Genomic DNA, 18195 nt, shown 5'->3' on the forward strand with positions numbered 1-18195 from the left:
GAAAACGCGGGCGAAGCCGCAGGTGGAAAGCTAGTATTTAATAAAAATAGCACAACTAAATAATATGTAAGTAGTAATTAATATGTAATATCAAATCTTTTTTATTTTTTACTTTTCGTTTTTGAAGGCGGCTTTTTATCGTAAGTAGATAGTTATTTTTATATGAACATAAGTTTAAAATTATTATAAGTGGATAATATTATATGGTACCGAACATAAAATAACAAAAGATATTAGTATACTTAAACAGAAAAATACAATATTATTACTGTAAGTAGACATAATATTCAAAATCGGCTATTTTTACTAAAAATCTCGTAATGCAATGCAAATATTGATAGCAAGATTATACCAGACGTCGTTGCTTGACGAAGATAAACTAGACGTACGAATATATTTATTGATGTTTTGTGTACGTAAAGTCAGTACGAATGGGAGCGCGGACAAGTGATAAGATTCATTATTTAATATGTAAGTATTGAATCGTAATACAGTTAAATTACCAGGAGCCATACTAAATTTCGAATTAAAAAGTAAATAATTAAGTTTATTTAATTTTTTTATACCTTTAGTCACTAAGTATAAAAAATATATTTATTTTTCTATATTTTTTTTTAAATTTATTATTTTAATAGGTAGTTACTCATACAGAAAAAATGTGTTATGGAGCGGGCTTATTGGGTACTTTATACTTTATTGATGTACTGGTTAAAACTTAAGTCTTTTATTCTTATTCAGTACTACCTATGCAGTTACTTAGCGTTAAAAATTCTGTTCAATTTCTTAAATACCTATTTATATGTATAGGTACTAGGTAGGTATGATTATAAATGTAAATACATAATATAAAATACTATAACAACGTTTGCCGGAACAGCTATTTTTACTATGTATAACTATGTACTTATTATGTATTACCTAATATGCATTTGAAATGACTTTATGTAAACCGTAAACCAATTTCAATGAATACTAGAACCACTAAGGTAATCGATATACAAAGATATACATTTGGAAAATCTCTGTAGTTTACTTTAGAATTTACATCAATATACACTGAGGAGGATCAGACACTATTTAATATTCAATGTCATTTTTTTATGTTATGAATGTTTTTTTTTTTTCATGTATAAAGTAGTTACATACATATTTTGAAGTTAACGTGCGATAGAAATGTCAGGGATCTTTTTCGTATAAACGTATTCCTTTTTACATTTTAATAGTATGAAAATAAATAATAATATACCTATACGTTTAAAACAAATTATATCTTGAAAAAATGTATATAATAATAGTATATGTATAATATTAACAAAAATATAGAATTAAAATCATGCTAATTATCACTAAATACATAGTATAAAACCAAGTCGCTTTCTCTGTCTCTATGTCCCTTTGTATGCTTAAATCTTTAAAACTATGCAACGGATTTTGACGCGGTTTTCTTATAGATAGATTCAAGAGGAAAGTTTTAATATATAATTTAATAGGTTTTAGACAACGCGGACGGTAGCTAGTAAGTTAGTAACTAATATAATGTGATTGCATAAAACTAATCAAATATCAAAATAGATAGAAGAAGATAGCATATTTGAAGACGTTCCTAGTAGCGGTAAAGATTATTTTTATTGGATATGAATTATAATCAACTTACAAATCAATATTAGCTTCGTCCATGATTAGCTTATAAAAAATGCATTCAAAGTTAGATTATCTGAACATAATTTATCGAATTTTGAAGGTTATCTTTACAAAATCATATCAATGTGTTAATTTTTTATTTGCATTTAAGCATAACGTCTTCCAATAACTTATGTACCTAGCCTACATAATATATAATTTTATACTTGAGTCTCCTCTTGTTATAGACATACCAAATGTTTTCTCAATACTTTGATATCATTTTTTTTCTAAGGTCAAAGGATATCTAGTTTAATGTTATTTTAATCTGAATGTGTAAATATTTAAGAATACTTAAAGTGAAGTCACGTGTCTCACTGTGTTTTATCGGGACTACTAACTAATTTAGGGTTATTTTCCACCAGAGATGCTACGTTGCTATGCTTCGTTGCTGTAGATGCGTTTGATATCCACCAATCAGATTCATAGATGTATTCATTGGTTTCAACCTTGGTTTCAACTAAGATTCGTTTTTTATATGGAACGATGGATGGTCGCGAGTGGTGTAGCTATGTGCAGAGCATTACATAGCTCGAGCTGCGCATCTTCCTGCGCATCATACGCGGCGCATTTTCATGGCACATTTTACTCGCACTGCTTTATAGCGTAGCATTGGGAAAAACGGTCACATAGTTTCGTAACTTTCAGAGCATAGCTATTACATTTTCGCAGCATAGCCACATAGCAAACCTTTGGTGGAAAGGCACCCTAATATAATTTAGATTTTTTAGTAAAAGTATTAGGTATCTATTCAACCGAGTGAGAAGAAGACACTTGTTGTCTATTATTAATATATTAGGTTTGTAATAAAAATACATGATTAATTGATATTTTTGGTTTTATGGCATTTAAATGCTTATAAATAATATTTTATATTATTATAATAATATTTTTAACGTTTTTGTGAAGGTAAAAGGAAGGTTCTTATGGAGACAAGGCAATAGGGCAGACCAACGTCTACTGGGACAGCTAGTAAATAATAAATGTATAAAGAACCTACTGTACTGTTATTATTTTTCAATACATACATTGAACTAACACCAATTACCAACTATTATCTATTCAACCGTGTATTGGCACTAGTTAGGACTTGGTTTATAACATTTAATCAATTATTATCTTTGTAAGAATAGTAATAAAATACCAAATATAAATAAATATAGTTAGACAGATATCAATTCAATTTTTACTAATATTTTATCAAACCCAAAGTCATCTCATTTGCAAATGTTTATCCAATACAGGATGTTCGTAAGTCTCCTAATTGCGGCAGCACTATGTGTGTTGGCCTGGGTGTACGTGCGCTGGACCCGCGTGCGGCAGTACTGGGCGAAGCGCGGGGTGCCGCACCTGCCGCCGCACCCCGTCATGGGGAGTCTTACCTTCTTGCAGCGACAGAACCCCGTAAGGTTTTGCCAGTGCCGAAAAAATTAATCCAGCCCTATTAAGCTTGCTTGTTACTCTACAACATCTATAACCTAGCCTATACAATTATACCTCGATAACTGTACATTAAATAATTTTGTAAACTACATACTTCCTATTGCCGTGCATAATTTATAATTATAACTTAACGTGAGCTGTAAACGTCATTTTCCTCTGCCAAGGCACAATCACTCTGTCCGAGCTGTTCCCCGAAGCAATTACCTCGCGAGACCGTTCGATCTGTGGAAACTCTATACCTAATGGCTACTCGACTAAATACATTAAAACAAATTTTACAGGGAAGATGGATGATAAACACATACCAACATTTCAAGACACCATATGTAGGCGCGTGGTGGTTCTGGAGACCGACGCTCATTATCAACTCCCCTGAGATCGCCAGAAATGTTCTCGTGAAGGACTTTGCCAACTTCAGGGATAGGTTGCTGGGTTCTGGCTCATCGGATCCTATTGGGCATCTCAATATTTTCACAGTTAATGTATGTACCTCATCTATTGCCTTTACCGTTTCAATATCTTACCTAAACTACCGTTGGAAAATGGAAAGTAAGATATTGAAACGAGAAATGCTCTAAACTGTATCCATAAAAAACTATTATTTGTTTTATTTGCAATCACTCACCGAATCACTTTTATTATTTAAGGAACCGCTATGGTCTTCAATCAGACGTCGTTTAACAAGCCTATTTACAGCCTGCAAACTGAGAGCTCTACAGAATCTGCTTGACACAAAAGCGAATCAGTTGATAGAACGTATTAAAAGTACAGAGAACAAATCTGCCATTAGCCTAAGGGTGAGTATCCACACTCAAACTTTTTTTTATGCACTTACAAATACGACAATTTATATGAAGACACTATTTAAAGAAACGAATTTAGGTCTGAAAATAACAACTACGTAATGGAGTTGTATGTATTCTTGTTATTATTTTGCCAATACCAAACAAAAATACCAACATATTTTTGTATACAATTGCCAGATACTATTCACGGACTACACATCGGACGTTATAGGCACGGCCGCTTTTGGAGTAGAGACTAAAGCCATTATTGGCGGCGATTGCCCGATGCGCAAAGTCACTAAGGCTTTCATGACTTTCGACCTTTACCGGGGCATTTGCTGGAGTAGCATCTTCTTTTTCCCAGAGCTTGTTAATGTATTCAGGTATTGAAAATCTTAATTCTTTATGTTTGTCGTTGTTAAATATATTTTACAAGCTGTTCTTCGAGAGCCTTTCCACATATTTAATACTTGATTATCGACGACAGCATGATTTATGTTTAAACTCGCATTGCTTTATTATTAAGCTATTGCATAGCTTCTATCACGGGCCTTGAGCGCGGGGACCGAATCGAGAAATTCCGTAACGAAAATTCCTCACGCTTCCCACTCCGACGGGCGGAGGTGTGGCTTGAAGGCATATAGCATGCAATAGCTTTACCGCGGCAGTCCCCGAGTGCCACACGTCGTTTTTTTTTTATTAATATTTTAGGTTATGATTTTGATTGTTGAAGATGTAGGAGTAATATATTTTTCCATTTGCAGGTTTACGTTTTTCCCCAAATGGGCTACGGATTACTTCACTAAAGTGTTCCGCGTGGTATCTAAACAGAGAAAGGACGAACAAAATCGTATCGTTGAACCCAAGGATTTAGTTGACGCTTTAATTAAATTAAAACAAGAATCAGACGAAAAAAATGAAGGTAGGTAATCTCCAAATTACCCACTTCACTTTCAAACAATCGTTATAATTTAAAAGTTATAACTATGAAGTATGCACCAAATTGAATCAATTTTTTTATTATACATATTTTTTAGGTCTAACGGAGGACATAATAGTGGCACAAGCGGCAATATTCTTGTTGGGAGGCTTTGAAACATCAGGCTCTGCTCTGAGTTTCGCATTATATGAATTAGCATTCAAGCCAGAGATACAAGTAAGATGACTTTTCAAAAACTTAACATAGGGTTTTTAAAGAATAATTTAGATGGCAACTCGTCTCCTGCTAATCAAATTCAATTGATATTATAACTTGTATATTATAATTAACTTGAACTCGTTTTACATTTCAGGAAAAAATGTACAATGAGTTAATACAAATAAAAGAGCAAGATGAAAATTGCTCGCGCTTGGATATTTCAAAGCTTGCAGAAGCGCCTTACGTTAATAGTGTTATCAAAGGTGGGTATAGTAAAATTATTAATACGAAGTGGACGACCACAGAACATAATATTTTTCTATCTTGCAGTCACATATGAAATATCATTAAAAATATTTTTAGTCAATCACCTACTCAATTAACAGAAAATTGATTTATATTGCAGAAGCACTTCGGAAATATTCTCCAATGGGCTGGCTAGACAGAATAGCCGTAAATGACTATAAAATAGACGATAATCTCACCATCGAAGCGGGAACACCGATTTATGTCAACGCTATCGGCATGCAATATGATGAAAATTACTTCCCAAATCCCTTGGATTTCGATCCAGAACGATTTATGCCAGAAAATGAGAAAAACATCAAGCCGTTCACATATTTACCATTCGGAGAAGGCCCGAGAAACTGTATAGGTAAGATTGGAGCATACTATCTGGTAGTTTATGGTTTTGTTGAGGTTTACTGCGCAAAGATTCAGAATTTAACCAGCATAATATAGCAGTAGTACACAGTATATTTCCTTTATGGGTTCGTTTTAAGGGTGATTTTAAGTATCATTAATGCGCAGAGGATATGTATGAGGTAGTCTAACTTTCATGATCCTTCTTTATTATTTACTTGCTGTGCTCCGCGGTTTTACCCCCAGTGCACCGCTCCTATTGGTATTAGCGTGATGATATAATATAGCGTTCCTCGATAAAAGGGCTAACACTAAATAATTTTTCAAATCGGACCAGTAATTCCTGAGATTAGCGCGTTGAAACAAACAAACAACCCTTCAGTTTTTTAATAGTAGTATACTACTTGATTAAGATATCAAAAAATGCCTTTCATGATAATTTTATTTTTAATGAAAACAGGCATCTTATAAATTATAAGTTCGGTTACACAAATTATTCGATATATTATTTCGATATTTATTTTTATACATAATTTTTCTTTCAGGTAAACGCTTTGGTCAGATTTCGGTTCGAAACGCTTTGTCACATGTAATATTGAATTATAAAGTAGCACCCGTAGCAAACCAACCCAAACCAAATGACATAGAATTTGAGAAACATGGACTCTTCTTGGTACCAGGTCAAGATCTCTTCGTTGACTTTATTCCTAGAAATTAATTTTGAACGAAATAAAGAAACATTTATTTTGAAAAAATATTGTTTAATTTTTATATTTATCTATATAAAGAAGACAAGTTTAGGATTGGTTTAGGGCGTCATCATTCGGATGATCCGTCATTGGAGTAATAAAAATTATTATTGATGTTACAAAATCCGAAACTCGAAGATGTCAGTACTCCGAAGCAATACCTATCACTTCTACGCTCCCTAAAGAATTTCAAAATCAAATTAGGCTAAGATATTTTAAAAGAATGGCAATAAGAATGTCAGATATTTGCCAGACTTGTTTACTTTGACTTATTTACTTTTAAAAACTAGTTGTTTTAGTCATTGATTAGATAGCGCAGCGACGTATGAATATTTAATTATTGTTTAAATACTGAATTTGTTACGTGAAAAAATTTGTATTTGAAACAGTAACCGTTCTAAATAATACACCGGGATTACAAAAAGATGTATTATATTATATATTAATTATGTATTTATATTTATATTATATTTATATGTATTTATATTTATTTTATATATATTAATTATGTATTTATATTTATATTAAATAAAATTATTTAAAATTGTTTATTGTGTTTTATTTTTGTGCTTCGAAAAGAACCTTGCGATACTGCTGACCGTCTGACCGAAAGTACAATTTGGTGTCAACGATTTCTGCAAGGAAAAAGAAAAGTATTACAAAGAATGATAGACGCTAAAATTATGCTATTATTCTCAAAGTAGTGAGAGTGAAGTTGCAATATATGATATAATGTTTTAAGTGAAATAAATGATTTATTTATTTATTTAATGTTATAAAGGGATTTTTTCATTGCTAGTTTCTAGATTTCTAGTCCCGTTCTATGCTGGGACGCACTGACGTAGTTTGTTATTGCGTAATAAGCATCCATAAATCCATACAAAAATGTCCGTTTATTATATTAATAGGAAAAAATACCTGAACAAAAGAGGGTAGAGCTGCGATAGTACTTGGTCGTGAATATCTTTCATCGACCAACAACACAGTTGCATAATCGTTTATGTGACGCACTGCTCTGCCTGAAAAACAAAAGTTTTTATTTCATTTTTTTTTATTTAACTAGCTGTGCCCTGCGGTTTTACCCACAGTGCTCCACTCCTGTTGGTCTTAGCGTGATGATATATAGCCTATAATAGAATTCCTCGATAAACGGGCCATCTAACACCGAAAGAATTTTTTAAATCGGACCAGTAGTTCCCGAGATTAGCGCGTTCAAACAAACAAAAACACAAACTCTTCAGCTTTATAATATTAAGTATAGATTATCTCTACTGATATTTGATTGATTGATTGTTCAATTACGTAATTTCATTATCCCTACTGGTATTGTATGTTTGATGATTGCTATCTCTTAAATGCGTTAAGATTTTGCTTTGTCTATTTACCGAGACATTATATTATAGGCTTATCATGAAGCTATAACGTAAAGAAGAGAATATTTTTGAGAGCTGATAAGGATAAGCATGGAACAGCCTACTAAAATATTAAAAGAGAAAATATGGAAGTGGTATAGAGGTACATTATATAAATAAACTAGCTTACCGCCCGCGGCTTCGCCCGCTTTGACTTACACCTAATAAATTATATACTAACCTTCCTCTTGAATCACTCTATCTATTTAAAAAAAAACCGCATCAAAATCCGTTGCATGGTTTGAAAGATTTAAGCATACAAAGGGACATAGGGACAGAGAAAGTGACTTTGTTTTATACTATTTAGTGATGCAGGGGTAAAGATAAAAGCTACTAAATTGATAATAATATATTTTGAAAATTGATTTATGTAAACAATCAACAATGATAATGTCGAACCTTATCGTAAAACACTTTTAATCAATTAATCAATCACTAAGTTATCCAAAAATTTTTGTCGGTATAAAACATGATTCACGCTACACAGTGTGACGGAGACGCGAAACATAAATAATAAACACTAGTTTCCGGTCGGTCCGTCCCGGATTCGCCTGTTGTACATATTTCGCAATAAAAGGTAGCCTATGTTCTTTCTCAGGGTCTAAAGATTGTCTGTGCCAAATTTCATCAAAATCGGTCCAGTAGTTTATGCATGAAAACCGTACATACAAAAACGCAACCACTGCGGCCAGCCAGACAGCACGGACTCTTACCAAATTAGGAAGAGAAACAGTATATCAAAGAACCAAGTATTCTAAAATTCTCTCTTGTCAACGTTGCTACCACCTATACGATTTACAGATAGAAGAATTAGCGTGAAAGGATGCGGGTCCGAATCCCGCCTCATGATCGATGATTTTCTTATCATCAATACATATAATAAAATTCTAGAAAAGCGGTGTCTGTACAATGAAAATATGGAAAAAAAAATTAGCAGGTGTTATTACTAAATCGATCCCAAACCCAAAACTGTAGTTAAAAAAATTTTTGTCTGTTTGTCTGTTTGTCTGTTTGTCTGTATGTTCGTGCACGCTAATCTCAGAAACGGCTTATCCGATTTAGATGCGGTTTTCACTAATATATTGGAGTAATCTTCATTAACCGACTTCAAAAAAAAGGAGGAGGTTATCAATTCGGCCGGTATATTTTTTTTTTTTTTTTTTTTTTATGTATGTACACCGATTACTCCGAGGTTTCTGAACCGATTTACGTGATTCTTTTTTTGTTCGATGCGGGATGGTGTCGAATTGGTCCCATAAAAATTTTATTCGGCTAGGCCTAGTAGTTTTTATTTTATGAGCATTTTTGTCTGTACTCGATGACTTAATTTCAATGTAGCAAGTAACTTTGATTCACTTCCCGGTAACCGATTGAGCTGAAATTTTGTATACGAATGTAAATTGGATAGCGATGAAACATTATCATGACATGGAGCTGATCTGATGATGGAATCGGAAGGTGGCCATAGGAACTCAGTAATATATTGACTCAACTTTATCGAGTTTGGGCTCGTTTGATTCGTGTTGAAAAATACACTAAAAAGTATTAAATAAAAATAACTGCGTTAAAAACAACCGACTTCAAAAACGGAAAAGTAAGAAATAAAAAAGATTTGATATTATTAATTACTACATATTATTTTTATGTGCTATTTATTAAATAGGTTTGAAGTCGGTGCCAAACACTAAGCACTTTAGTATTAAGCCCATGCACCGACATCAAACCTTTTTAGTAAATAGCACATAAAAATAATATGTAGTAATTAATAATATCAAATCTTTTTTATTTCTTACTTTTCCGTTTTTGAAGTCGGTTGTTTTTAACGCAGTTATTTTTATTTAACATTTAGTGTTTATTTCATGTCAATCGGTTCGTAAACAAAAAAGTTATAACCATTTAAGTATTCACGGCGAACATTTGCTAAGGCATTATATATTTTATTGTACACTGTACAGTGTACGATATAAGTTATCTGTTACAGTTATTCCTATAAATGTCCAGGTGATCATATCGAAAGTCCCCAAGGGTGGGGGGGAGAGGGGTAAGCTGAAGTAGTAGGGGGGAAGGGGTCAAATTAGAATTATGTTTTTTCTAGGTAAATTTTATACATAAAATGTCCTTTAAATTATGTCGATTGTCGTATTATATTTTTAACTCCCGACGCAAAAAGATGGGTGATGAGTGTTTGACAACTATATGTGTATAATACATGTTTGTGCTACCGTAGCTCGCTAACAGGTAATCCGAATTTGATGCGGTTTTTTTTGTTAGGCAGCATATTTTCAGACGCTGGTTCTTAGATAAAGTGTACTTATCAAAATAGGTTCATCCATTTATTATATCTAGGTATATAGGGGTAAAAGTGAAATGAAAGTGAACGACCAAATGAAAGTAACAATAAGTCAAATTTTATCAAAATCGGTTCATCCATTTATTTGATATAGGTATAAAAGTGGTAATAAAAAAATGAATTTTGTCAAATATACTCAAGTGACATATCAAATGAAAGGGCATGACGTGTAAAGTATAATTAGACATATTTAATCAAAATCGGTTCATCCATTTATTATACCTATATATGGGTAAAAGTGGGAATGAAAAAAACGAATATTGTCAAATATGAAAGTGCATAACGGGTGAAGTACAGTTAGTTATATTTTTATCCAATTCGGTTAATCCATTTATTAGATTACAGCGGTAAAAGTGGAAATGAACAATAATCGAATGTGGTCAAATAATATACTCAAGCGGGGCATATGAAAGGGCAAAGTGTGAATTACAATTAGTCATATTTTATCGAAATCGGTTCATCCGTTTATTACATTTAGGGCACTTTAGGGGCGACAGTGGGTATAAATAAACCAAATGGAGCATCAAACGACAGGATATGACGTGTACAATGTACATATAGGTACAATTACGTATAGATATGGTTTACATCAAAATCGGTTCTGCCATTTACTAGGGGTGGAAAGGAAAGGGTTAAAAATCTGTGAAAGAAGAGGAGATATGGGAGCGAGAGGATAGCCACACCCTGGAAATTTTGAACTCTACTCAAAGCCACATAGGCCTGGCCCTTGGAATTTTTTTTTCCTAAATATACCACTTCTTTTGCCACTGTGGTCCATTACAATTTGGGCACGGTTACGGCCCAAATCAATATGATGTAGGAATGTAATATGGAGGTACATTTGATAGTTCGGTCTCGCTCACTTGAAAATATTACATGAAAATAAGAAACAGAAGTTTAAAAATTTAAAAATTAAAAAAAAATCCCAAAGCAACGAAGATAAAGGAATAAATCATTTTTCAAACTTCCCGACGATCTTAAAAATTAAGTACCATTCTAAAAAAAAATATTTATAGAGGTATATATGATATTATATTATGATAATGTTGGCATGGCAGCCCCGACGACTTTGTTTTTTTTTATAAATATTTAAAATGGTATTTATTTTTAAAGATCGTCGGGAAGTTTGTGAAATTATTTATTCCTTTTTCTATGCACTTTTCTTCGTTGCGTTGGGTTTTTTTTTATTTAATTTTTATCGCACGGTCTAAACGGTTTAGTTACTACAGGCGTGAGACAGGAAAGATCTGATTTGGATTTCGTGCTGGATTTGATAAGAACTGAGTATCGATTAAGCTGATCGAAATCGTAAAAGAAATACATAGAAAATTAATAAGGCATTTATTTTTTTTTTTTTTTTAGCACAGTTCGGTAATAAATTTTACTATCAGTTCTTTTAATTATTTATGGTAGTACGTGTTTACTCAATAATTAAGTTAATTAGTAACTACTATGCAGTCACTATTCCACGCGGACGAAGTCGCGGGCACAGCTAGTTCTTCATAAATTTATAGATATTTTATTCTTCGCAGTCATTTTTCAACTTTATGTTCAAATGCAAATATCAGAAATACACAGTACACTTACCAATACATTGGTTTACAGCTTTCATGCATAAATTTTCGTAATACTGGGATCCGGCGCCCGGCGTTGCTTGATTTAAATAATTCATTTTTTCTTTCAATTCTGGAGATTTCACGTTGGGGTAAGGCAGGCCGAGCACTAACACGCACCGTCCTAAATCATCACTGAAAAAGCATATTAAAAAAAATGAAATATTTTAAAAAGTAACAATTATTATATGCAATACTATGAATAAATTAAAGGGATTCAAGTTGTAACCGAAATTTCCAAAAAAATGAGGGAGGTAAGGTTAAAATAAGAAGGTTAAGAGTAAATAAGAAAATAGATCATATAAAAAATCGTACACAAAAATGTCCCTATGACGACTTCTTATGTCGAAAAAAGTACCTAAAATTAAGTCCCTCGCTGAGTTTGCCACCAACCACGCTAAGTAATAACGCTCCCGTTTTTTCGGAATCTTTATTGTTAATCGCTGCTGCATATTTTTGTAGTACCTATAAATATGTAAATGTTAAGTAATAATTATTATTATTATACCACTGAACCACTCGTTATTATAAAATAAAAGATGTCAATATAATGATTGTAGTTATTTTTAATTCAAATGGATTAGAAAATAATTTCTAATGTAATTAATTTTTAAATGCATTTGAAGATTTCCTTCCGCCATCAAGCCTACCATTCTAATGCTACATCCACACGCTGGCTGTTTGTCTCAAACGCCGCAAACAGCAAACAAAGTCCCAAACACCAACCACAATCACCCAACACAAACAGCCATCCACATGCTTGGCAAACGTTCATAATAGCCCCATCCACACGCTTGACAAACAATGGCAAACAGCCAACAGCAAACAGCAAAAACGGACGTGTGGATGGGTGTTTGTCGTTGTTTGCCTGTTTGTGTTTGTGTTGGGCAGTGTTCGGCATCGGTGTCGGTTTTCTTGCCAGACCAAAGGATGCATGTTTGCCGATTCAGAATGTTATGAACGTTCGCCAAGCATGTGGATGGCTGTTTGTGTTGGTTGATTGTGGTTGGTGTTTGGGACTTCGTTTGCTGTTTGCAGTGTTTGTGACAAACAGTCAGCGTGTGGATGAAGAAAATCGTAATGCTTACTTGATCAACATCAGCTGCTGACTTCGGTTCACGGAACACAGTTTTCTTCTTCGATATAGCATCTATAACGTTGGTATTTTTCATATGTTCATAGACCACCTGTTCATACGAATATGATGGTAGGAAACATACAACCCCACCGGGCACTATGGAACATATGTTACGCAGAATGCGTCCTACTTCATCGAGCTGCAAATAATAACAAATATTTTTTTGTTGAAATCAATGTATGCTGTAGAGTATTACTAGTTTTTATTTTTGAGAAAATTATGAAAATTAAGATTGGTTTAGTCAATTATATATAAAAAACCACATTACTTCTAAAAAAAATTGAAATAAAAAGTGACGGTTTTTTCACTCACCAACTCCTTCCCCATTCGTTGTTCATACGAGAAGTTAAGCGCACAATTAGAGGGTCCTTTCGACATACACAGTGCGAGCACGTGGTCCGGCGCCACCACGTGCTCGCACTGCAGCTCGCGCACGCGTGTGGGCCCCTTGTGCAGCAGCGCGCGGAACTCGCCCACCGGCTCCATAGTCCCGCCGGCCACTATCACCTGTACCACAGAATACTTAATGGTAGCTAAGGCCGTATTCACAAAGAAAGTTATAAGCGCTTATCGGCGCTTGTCAGCGCTGTTTTGTTCTACACAAAGGAAGCAGGTTGAAGCAGACCAAAACAAATTTTATATGGCAGCGCCCAGCGCTGACCAGCGCTTGTTGAAGCTTGTCGGAACTTGAGGGCGCCCATCAGCGCTTATCGGCGCGTGTTCATAAATTTTCCTGCGCGGGTTACCAGCGCTGACAAGCGTCGGTAAGCGCTTCTAAGTTTCCAGCTTTCTTTCTGAATACGCCCTAACGCTACAGAACAGACACTCCGCCTCCCGCCAAAAGTAAACACGTCACCCCGCACGAACACGAGTAATATGGCTGGCGCTCACCGCAGGGACGATACGGAGCGAAGATTACGCTTGACAACATATAATGTTTACAAAGTCGATAATTTATGAAATGTATTAATTAGATTTGTGATGAATGTGTTAGTGATATGGGTATCTAAACCTCTAGTCTAGTTCTAAACGTAGTTTCTAAATATGTACTGTATCGCGTGCAAAACTCACGAGTCGCGGACATGTTGTGTTTTTGTTTGAAATGGATGTACATATGTTGGAAATTTGGTGCAGGGCAATGAATATTTTTGATCGACCAATGTGACATGAACACGCAAGTGAATGCTAATTGCATTAGTAGTACTGTCAAAACGATAATTTTGTATAGAGTGCCTGTAGTGTGAGTGTATACAGTAAGCGGGTCGACTAGATACACTCCACACACATTGCAAGCACATGCCCTGACGAAACCAGCTCAACAGGCGTTTGGCCGGACTTTCATTGCATAGAACTTCCAAGCCATACTTTTTGAACACATAGGCTTCCGAAGCCTTAATCTGGCGCGGTCAAAAATTAACAAATACAATTATATATGAACAAAAAACAATATTATCCTAAAAAAACGAACTAACCTTGTAAGTAATGAAACGAGAAACTCACCGATCGACACTGTTGCACAATGTCCGCAAAGCGGTCCACAGTATCCAGCAGCAAGTAACGCAACGCGGCGTCACTTGTATCCCGCTGCACTAGCACTCGCCCCGCGGCGCTGCGTGCACATAACATCTCTATTAGATCTAACACTGCGTATAGCGCGCTGCCGGCTGATGTTCTGTTTTCTGATTGCTGAAAATGTATATTTAAGAATGAAATAGATGTTACTTACAACTTTTTTTTGCATGCTTCAAAATTTCATCCAAATGTCTTTCAACATTCTCAACATTTGTGCGAAAAGTCGAACGAATATCGAAAAAAAATGCAATGCGCAATGTAAATGCGGTATTATAGATCTACTAAAAATGCTATTGGGGATAATCAGAATACTATTATATAATTTCATAATAATGAAAAAAATATCAGGAGTCATTTGAAAATAAAGTTTCAATAAAATAAAAAGACCTATACCTGAATCATGGGTTTCTCAACTTGTTTCTCCTCAACAACCTTTTCCTTATCCGTCTTCTTAGATATATTGCTGAGAAAGTCTTTAAAAGATCTCTTCTTGTCCACTTGCTTTACTTTCTCACTCTCCTCTAACTCTTGCTGACTGTATCTCATAGAGAAACCATGTAATTTAGGCGCCAAACGTGTTTGTCTACAAAATTCGACTAAAGGACGTAAATTCATGTGGTCTATTTCAGCTTTTATGACGAAATCTTCAAGTGTGTAAATGTTCGCTTCATTCGTTTCACCATCTTTTGTGTTTAAAAGGTCTAAAATACAAATTTTTAACACTTCGTAAATCAAAAAATTTGAGAACAAAGAAAGTACAGGCATAAAATGTTCCTGACAATAAAGAAAATAAAAAATTCTTATGCAAAATGTAATAATAGTACTTACTCAATAATCTTCCAACAACAAAATTCATTTGATTGAGCAGCAACAGATTCTTACTACTTAACCTAGATCTATACTTATTTATATAAAACTGTAGGAATGTTTTTAGGCACTTCAGTTGTTTGCCAGAAACTGGGGCGGAATATGCATTTTCTAAGGCAGCTGTAAGGCCATGTGCTTCATCTAATATAACAATATTATCTTTTAGTTTTAGTGATATTCCCGATCTAGCTCCACTACTCAGTATGCCAGCATGGCTTATAAGGACAACCTGAAATTTGTTTTTGAGAAGTAAATTAAATACATATTTTCAGACAGCATTAACCATACCATAATTTAAAATCACTCACATGAGGCTTTTGAATGCATCTTTTTGTTTTTTTTTTTTTTCTATGATCCATCATAATATTAGATATTCATTAGATTAATGGATAATTATTTAATTTCATAAATTATTAATATTTAATTAATTTATAAAGAAAGACATTTAGTTCATTAGCTGGGAAATTAAATCCATTTCTTCAACTCACTATATATTTATTCTTGCAAAACATAATATCTGTTTTCAAACTTAATGTTAATCAGTGTTAGACTATGAATGATCAATATTTTTTTATGCTTAGTAACTATAACTAGAGTACATTATCAACAAACCTCAGATTCATCTAACGCCATTCGAGAAGCATAATATGGACATGCCTTTAGCACTTTGCCACACTTTACTAGATCTTCCATATCCATAATATCAACCAGTAATCTCTCCTTAAGTTTTGTAATATTACTCTGATTATAAAAAGGGCATCCTGTACATGATTTTGTTTTGGTTTTCTTTAAGGTGTTTCCATCTTCATCAGTTAAGGTTGATTTTGTTTTGGACTTTTGCAAGTCTAAACACCTGAAAAGTTTATAAAAAATATATTTAATTTAATAGTAATAATATTCAGTGTACTAGTTAAAAAAATAAATATATCTCTGCAACAATTATAAATAAAAATACATTTACAAAAACATTCATAGAACTTTTTTTTTTCACCTACCCACAAAAAAAATAATTTCCTCAAATCATACCTCTCATTAATCAAGTTGACATTCTTCAATTTATTAACATCTGAGTTTATACAGTAATGTTGTCTCGAAGCCAATGTTACTACTCTAATGTTGTTATTAAACACTGTACGCTTAATTTCACCAACAAACTGAGATAGCTGACTGTGTGTTCTACTACTAATGTATATCTAGAAAATTTAAATAAAATCATTATTAACATAGATATATATTTGTAATAGTAGTATAAATTTTAATAAATAATGTAACATTGAACATATTTTGAACTATTTGAGAGTTGTTGGTAAACTCTTGCATGTATCACAGTACTATTACCTGTAACACCCTTTCCTGCACTCTAACAAGCCATTTAAAATTTTCAATGTACTATTTGCAAATAATTACCTTTGTTATAGGATCACTTTCATATTCTTCTAATTCTTCATGCTCAGAGTCATCTTCTTGGTCATCTATCTCTTCAATCATTAAATCATCATCCAAATCTTTTTCTACTTTATTTTCCTTATCTTCAGAAACTTCTGTAGGTTTTTTAAAATAGTGATCTATTTTATTAATATTTGACTTACATGATGCTACTCTCTTCTTAAGTTCATTAAAATATTCCTCTCTCTTTTTCAACTTATCCAATTTTAATTGCAAACTGGCAATTGTTTGATTATTTTGAATTTTATGATATTCTTCCTGGAGCCAGTCATCGGAAACTGTAATTTCAATATTATATCACGTAAGTAATTGCAATTAATAATAATTTATCTTGTTCTGTAAAGAAGTAAATGTTGTTAAACGATTTTACTTTCATATTAGTAATAGGTAATATTATAAACGTTTACCTGAAACTTCAGAATTTTTTTCTTTTAATATTGCTATTTCCTTTTCTAAATCTTCTACAACTTTTTTATTGTTGTCTTTGAGCCATTGTAATGCACCGCAGCAAATACTCAACGACTTACCCTTGAAAAGAACAATAATATGTTATAGTTTAATAAGGACAATAATAATTTAAAGGTACAAAAATGCAATCTCGTTTACTCACAGTTCCAGTGGGACTTTCAAAAATACCAAGTTCATGGTTATTAATTGTATCGTACAGCTCTCTCATGAATTTCTTTTGAATATCATAAGGTTCGAACGGAAATTGAAATTGAGGTTCCATCTTACTTTTTTTACAATTTACTAACTCAAAAAGATAATAAAAAATGATGATAATAATAATAATAAATAACTTACGACTATTTTGAACGACATTGGTCATTGATGATTGGTTACAAAAATTGCCGCCAATGCGATTGTCAAAATTTGACAAATATAATGACAATTGTCGTCACAGAATATATATTCCTATAATCTTGATTTATTCACAGGAGATTGACGCTACGCCACTGCGCTACGCACTAAAGTAGCCTACTCACGATTCAATTTCAGTAATGCCTCCTCCACACTACTCGCGAAGTTCCTCGGCGAAGTACTCGGCCGAAGTTGACTGAAGTCCGCGGTGCTACACTACACACTCGTTCAACTTCGCGAGGAACGCATACGTTCATATTCAGAACGAACTTCAGGTAACTTCGTGCCCTTTGACTCGGGCGCAAAAACCGACAACAAACGGAAGTCGGCCGAGGCGAGGTAAAGTTGGACGAAGTAAGCCGAAGTGCCTCTCTACATTATTCTATTCGTCTAACCTCGTTCAACTTCGCGAGTAGTGTGGAGGAGGCATTACAATCTGTTGACACAATCTGCAGTGAGCTGACAGATTGTGTCGTGAATAGTATAGTTGAGGGCACAG

The 18195-nt window shown here is 33.6% G+C and overlaps 2 protein-coding genes across 2 annotated transcripts; one reads left to right on the plus strand and one right to left on the minus strand.

Moving 5' to 3' along the window:
* Window positions 1-396: 396 nt before the first annotated feature.
* Window positions 397-6443, plus strand: LOC123693047 (cytochrome P450 6k1-like). Its single transcript, XM_045637954.1, has 10 exons — window positions 397-471; window positions 2925-3084; window positions 3405-3605; window positions 3771-3920; window positions 4107-4291; window positions 4673-4830; window positions 4946-5064; window positions 5201-5309; window positions 5453-5701; window positions 6234-6443. Coding segments are annotated over exons 1-10 (1506 nt in total). The 5' UTR covers window positions 397-469; the 3' UTR covers window positions 6407-6443.
* A 538-nt stretch (window positions 6444-6981) lies between these two features.
* Window positions 6982-17644, minus strand: LOC123693355 (ATP-dependent DNA helicase DDX11). The gene is made up of 14 exons (XM_045638413.1): window positions 17446-17644; window positions 17243-17363; window positions 16797-17113; window positions 16416-16582; window positions 16002-16242; window positions 15351-15618; window positions 14916-15223; window positions 14451-14636; window positions 13263-13457; window positions 12901-13089; window positions 12171-12277; window positions 11787-11947; window positions 7356-7456; window positions 6982-7072 (listed from the first exon to the last, which is right to left on the minus strand). The coding sequence occupies exons 1-14, from the start codon at window positions 17563-17565 to the stop codon at window positions 6986-6988; spliced, it is 2568 nt and encodes an 855-aa protein (XP_045494369.1). The 5' UTR covers window positions 17566-17644; the 3' UTR covers window positions 6982-6985.
* Between the last annotated feature and the right edge of the window lie 551 nt (window positions 17645-18195).

The sequence above is a fragment of the Colias croceus genome, chromosome 7 (assembly GCF_905220415.1).
Source record: "Colias croceus chromosome 7, ilColCroc2.1".
Classification (NCBI taxonomy): Eukaryota; Metazoa; Arthropoda; class Insecta; order Lepidoptera; family Pieridae; genus Colias; species Colias croceus.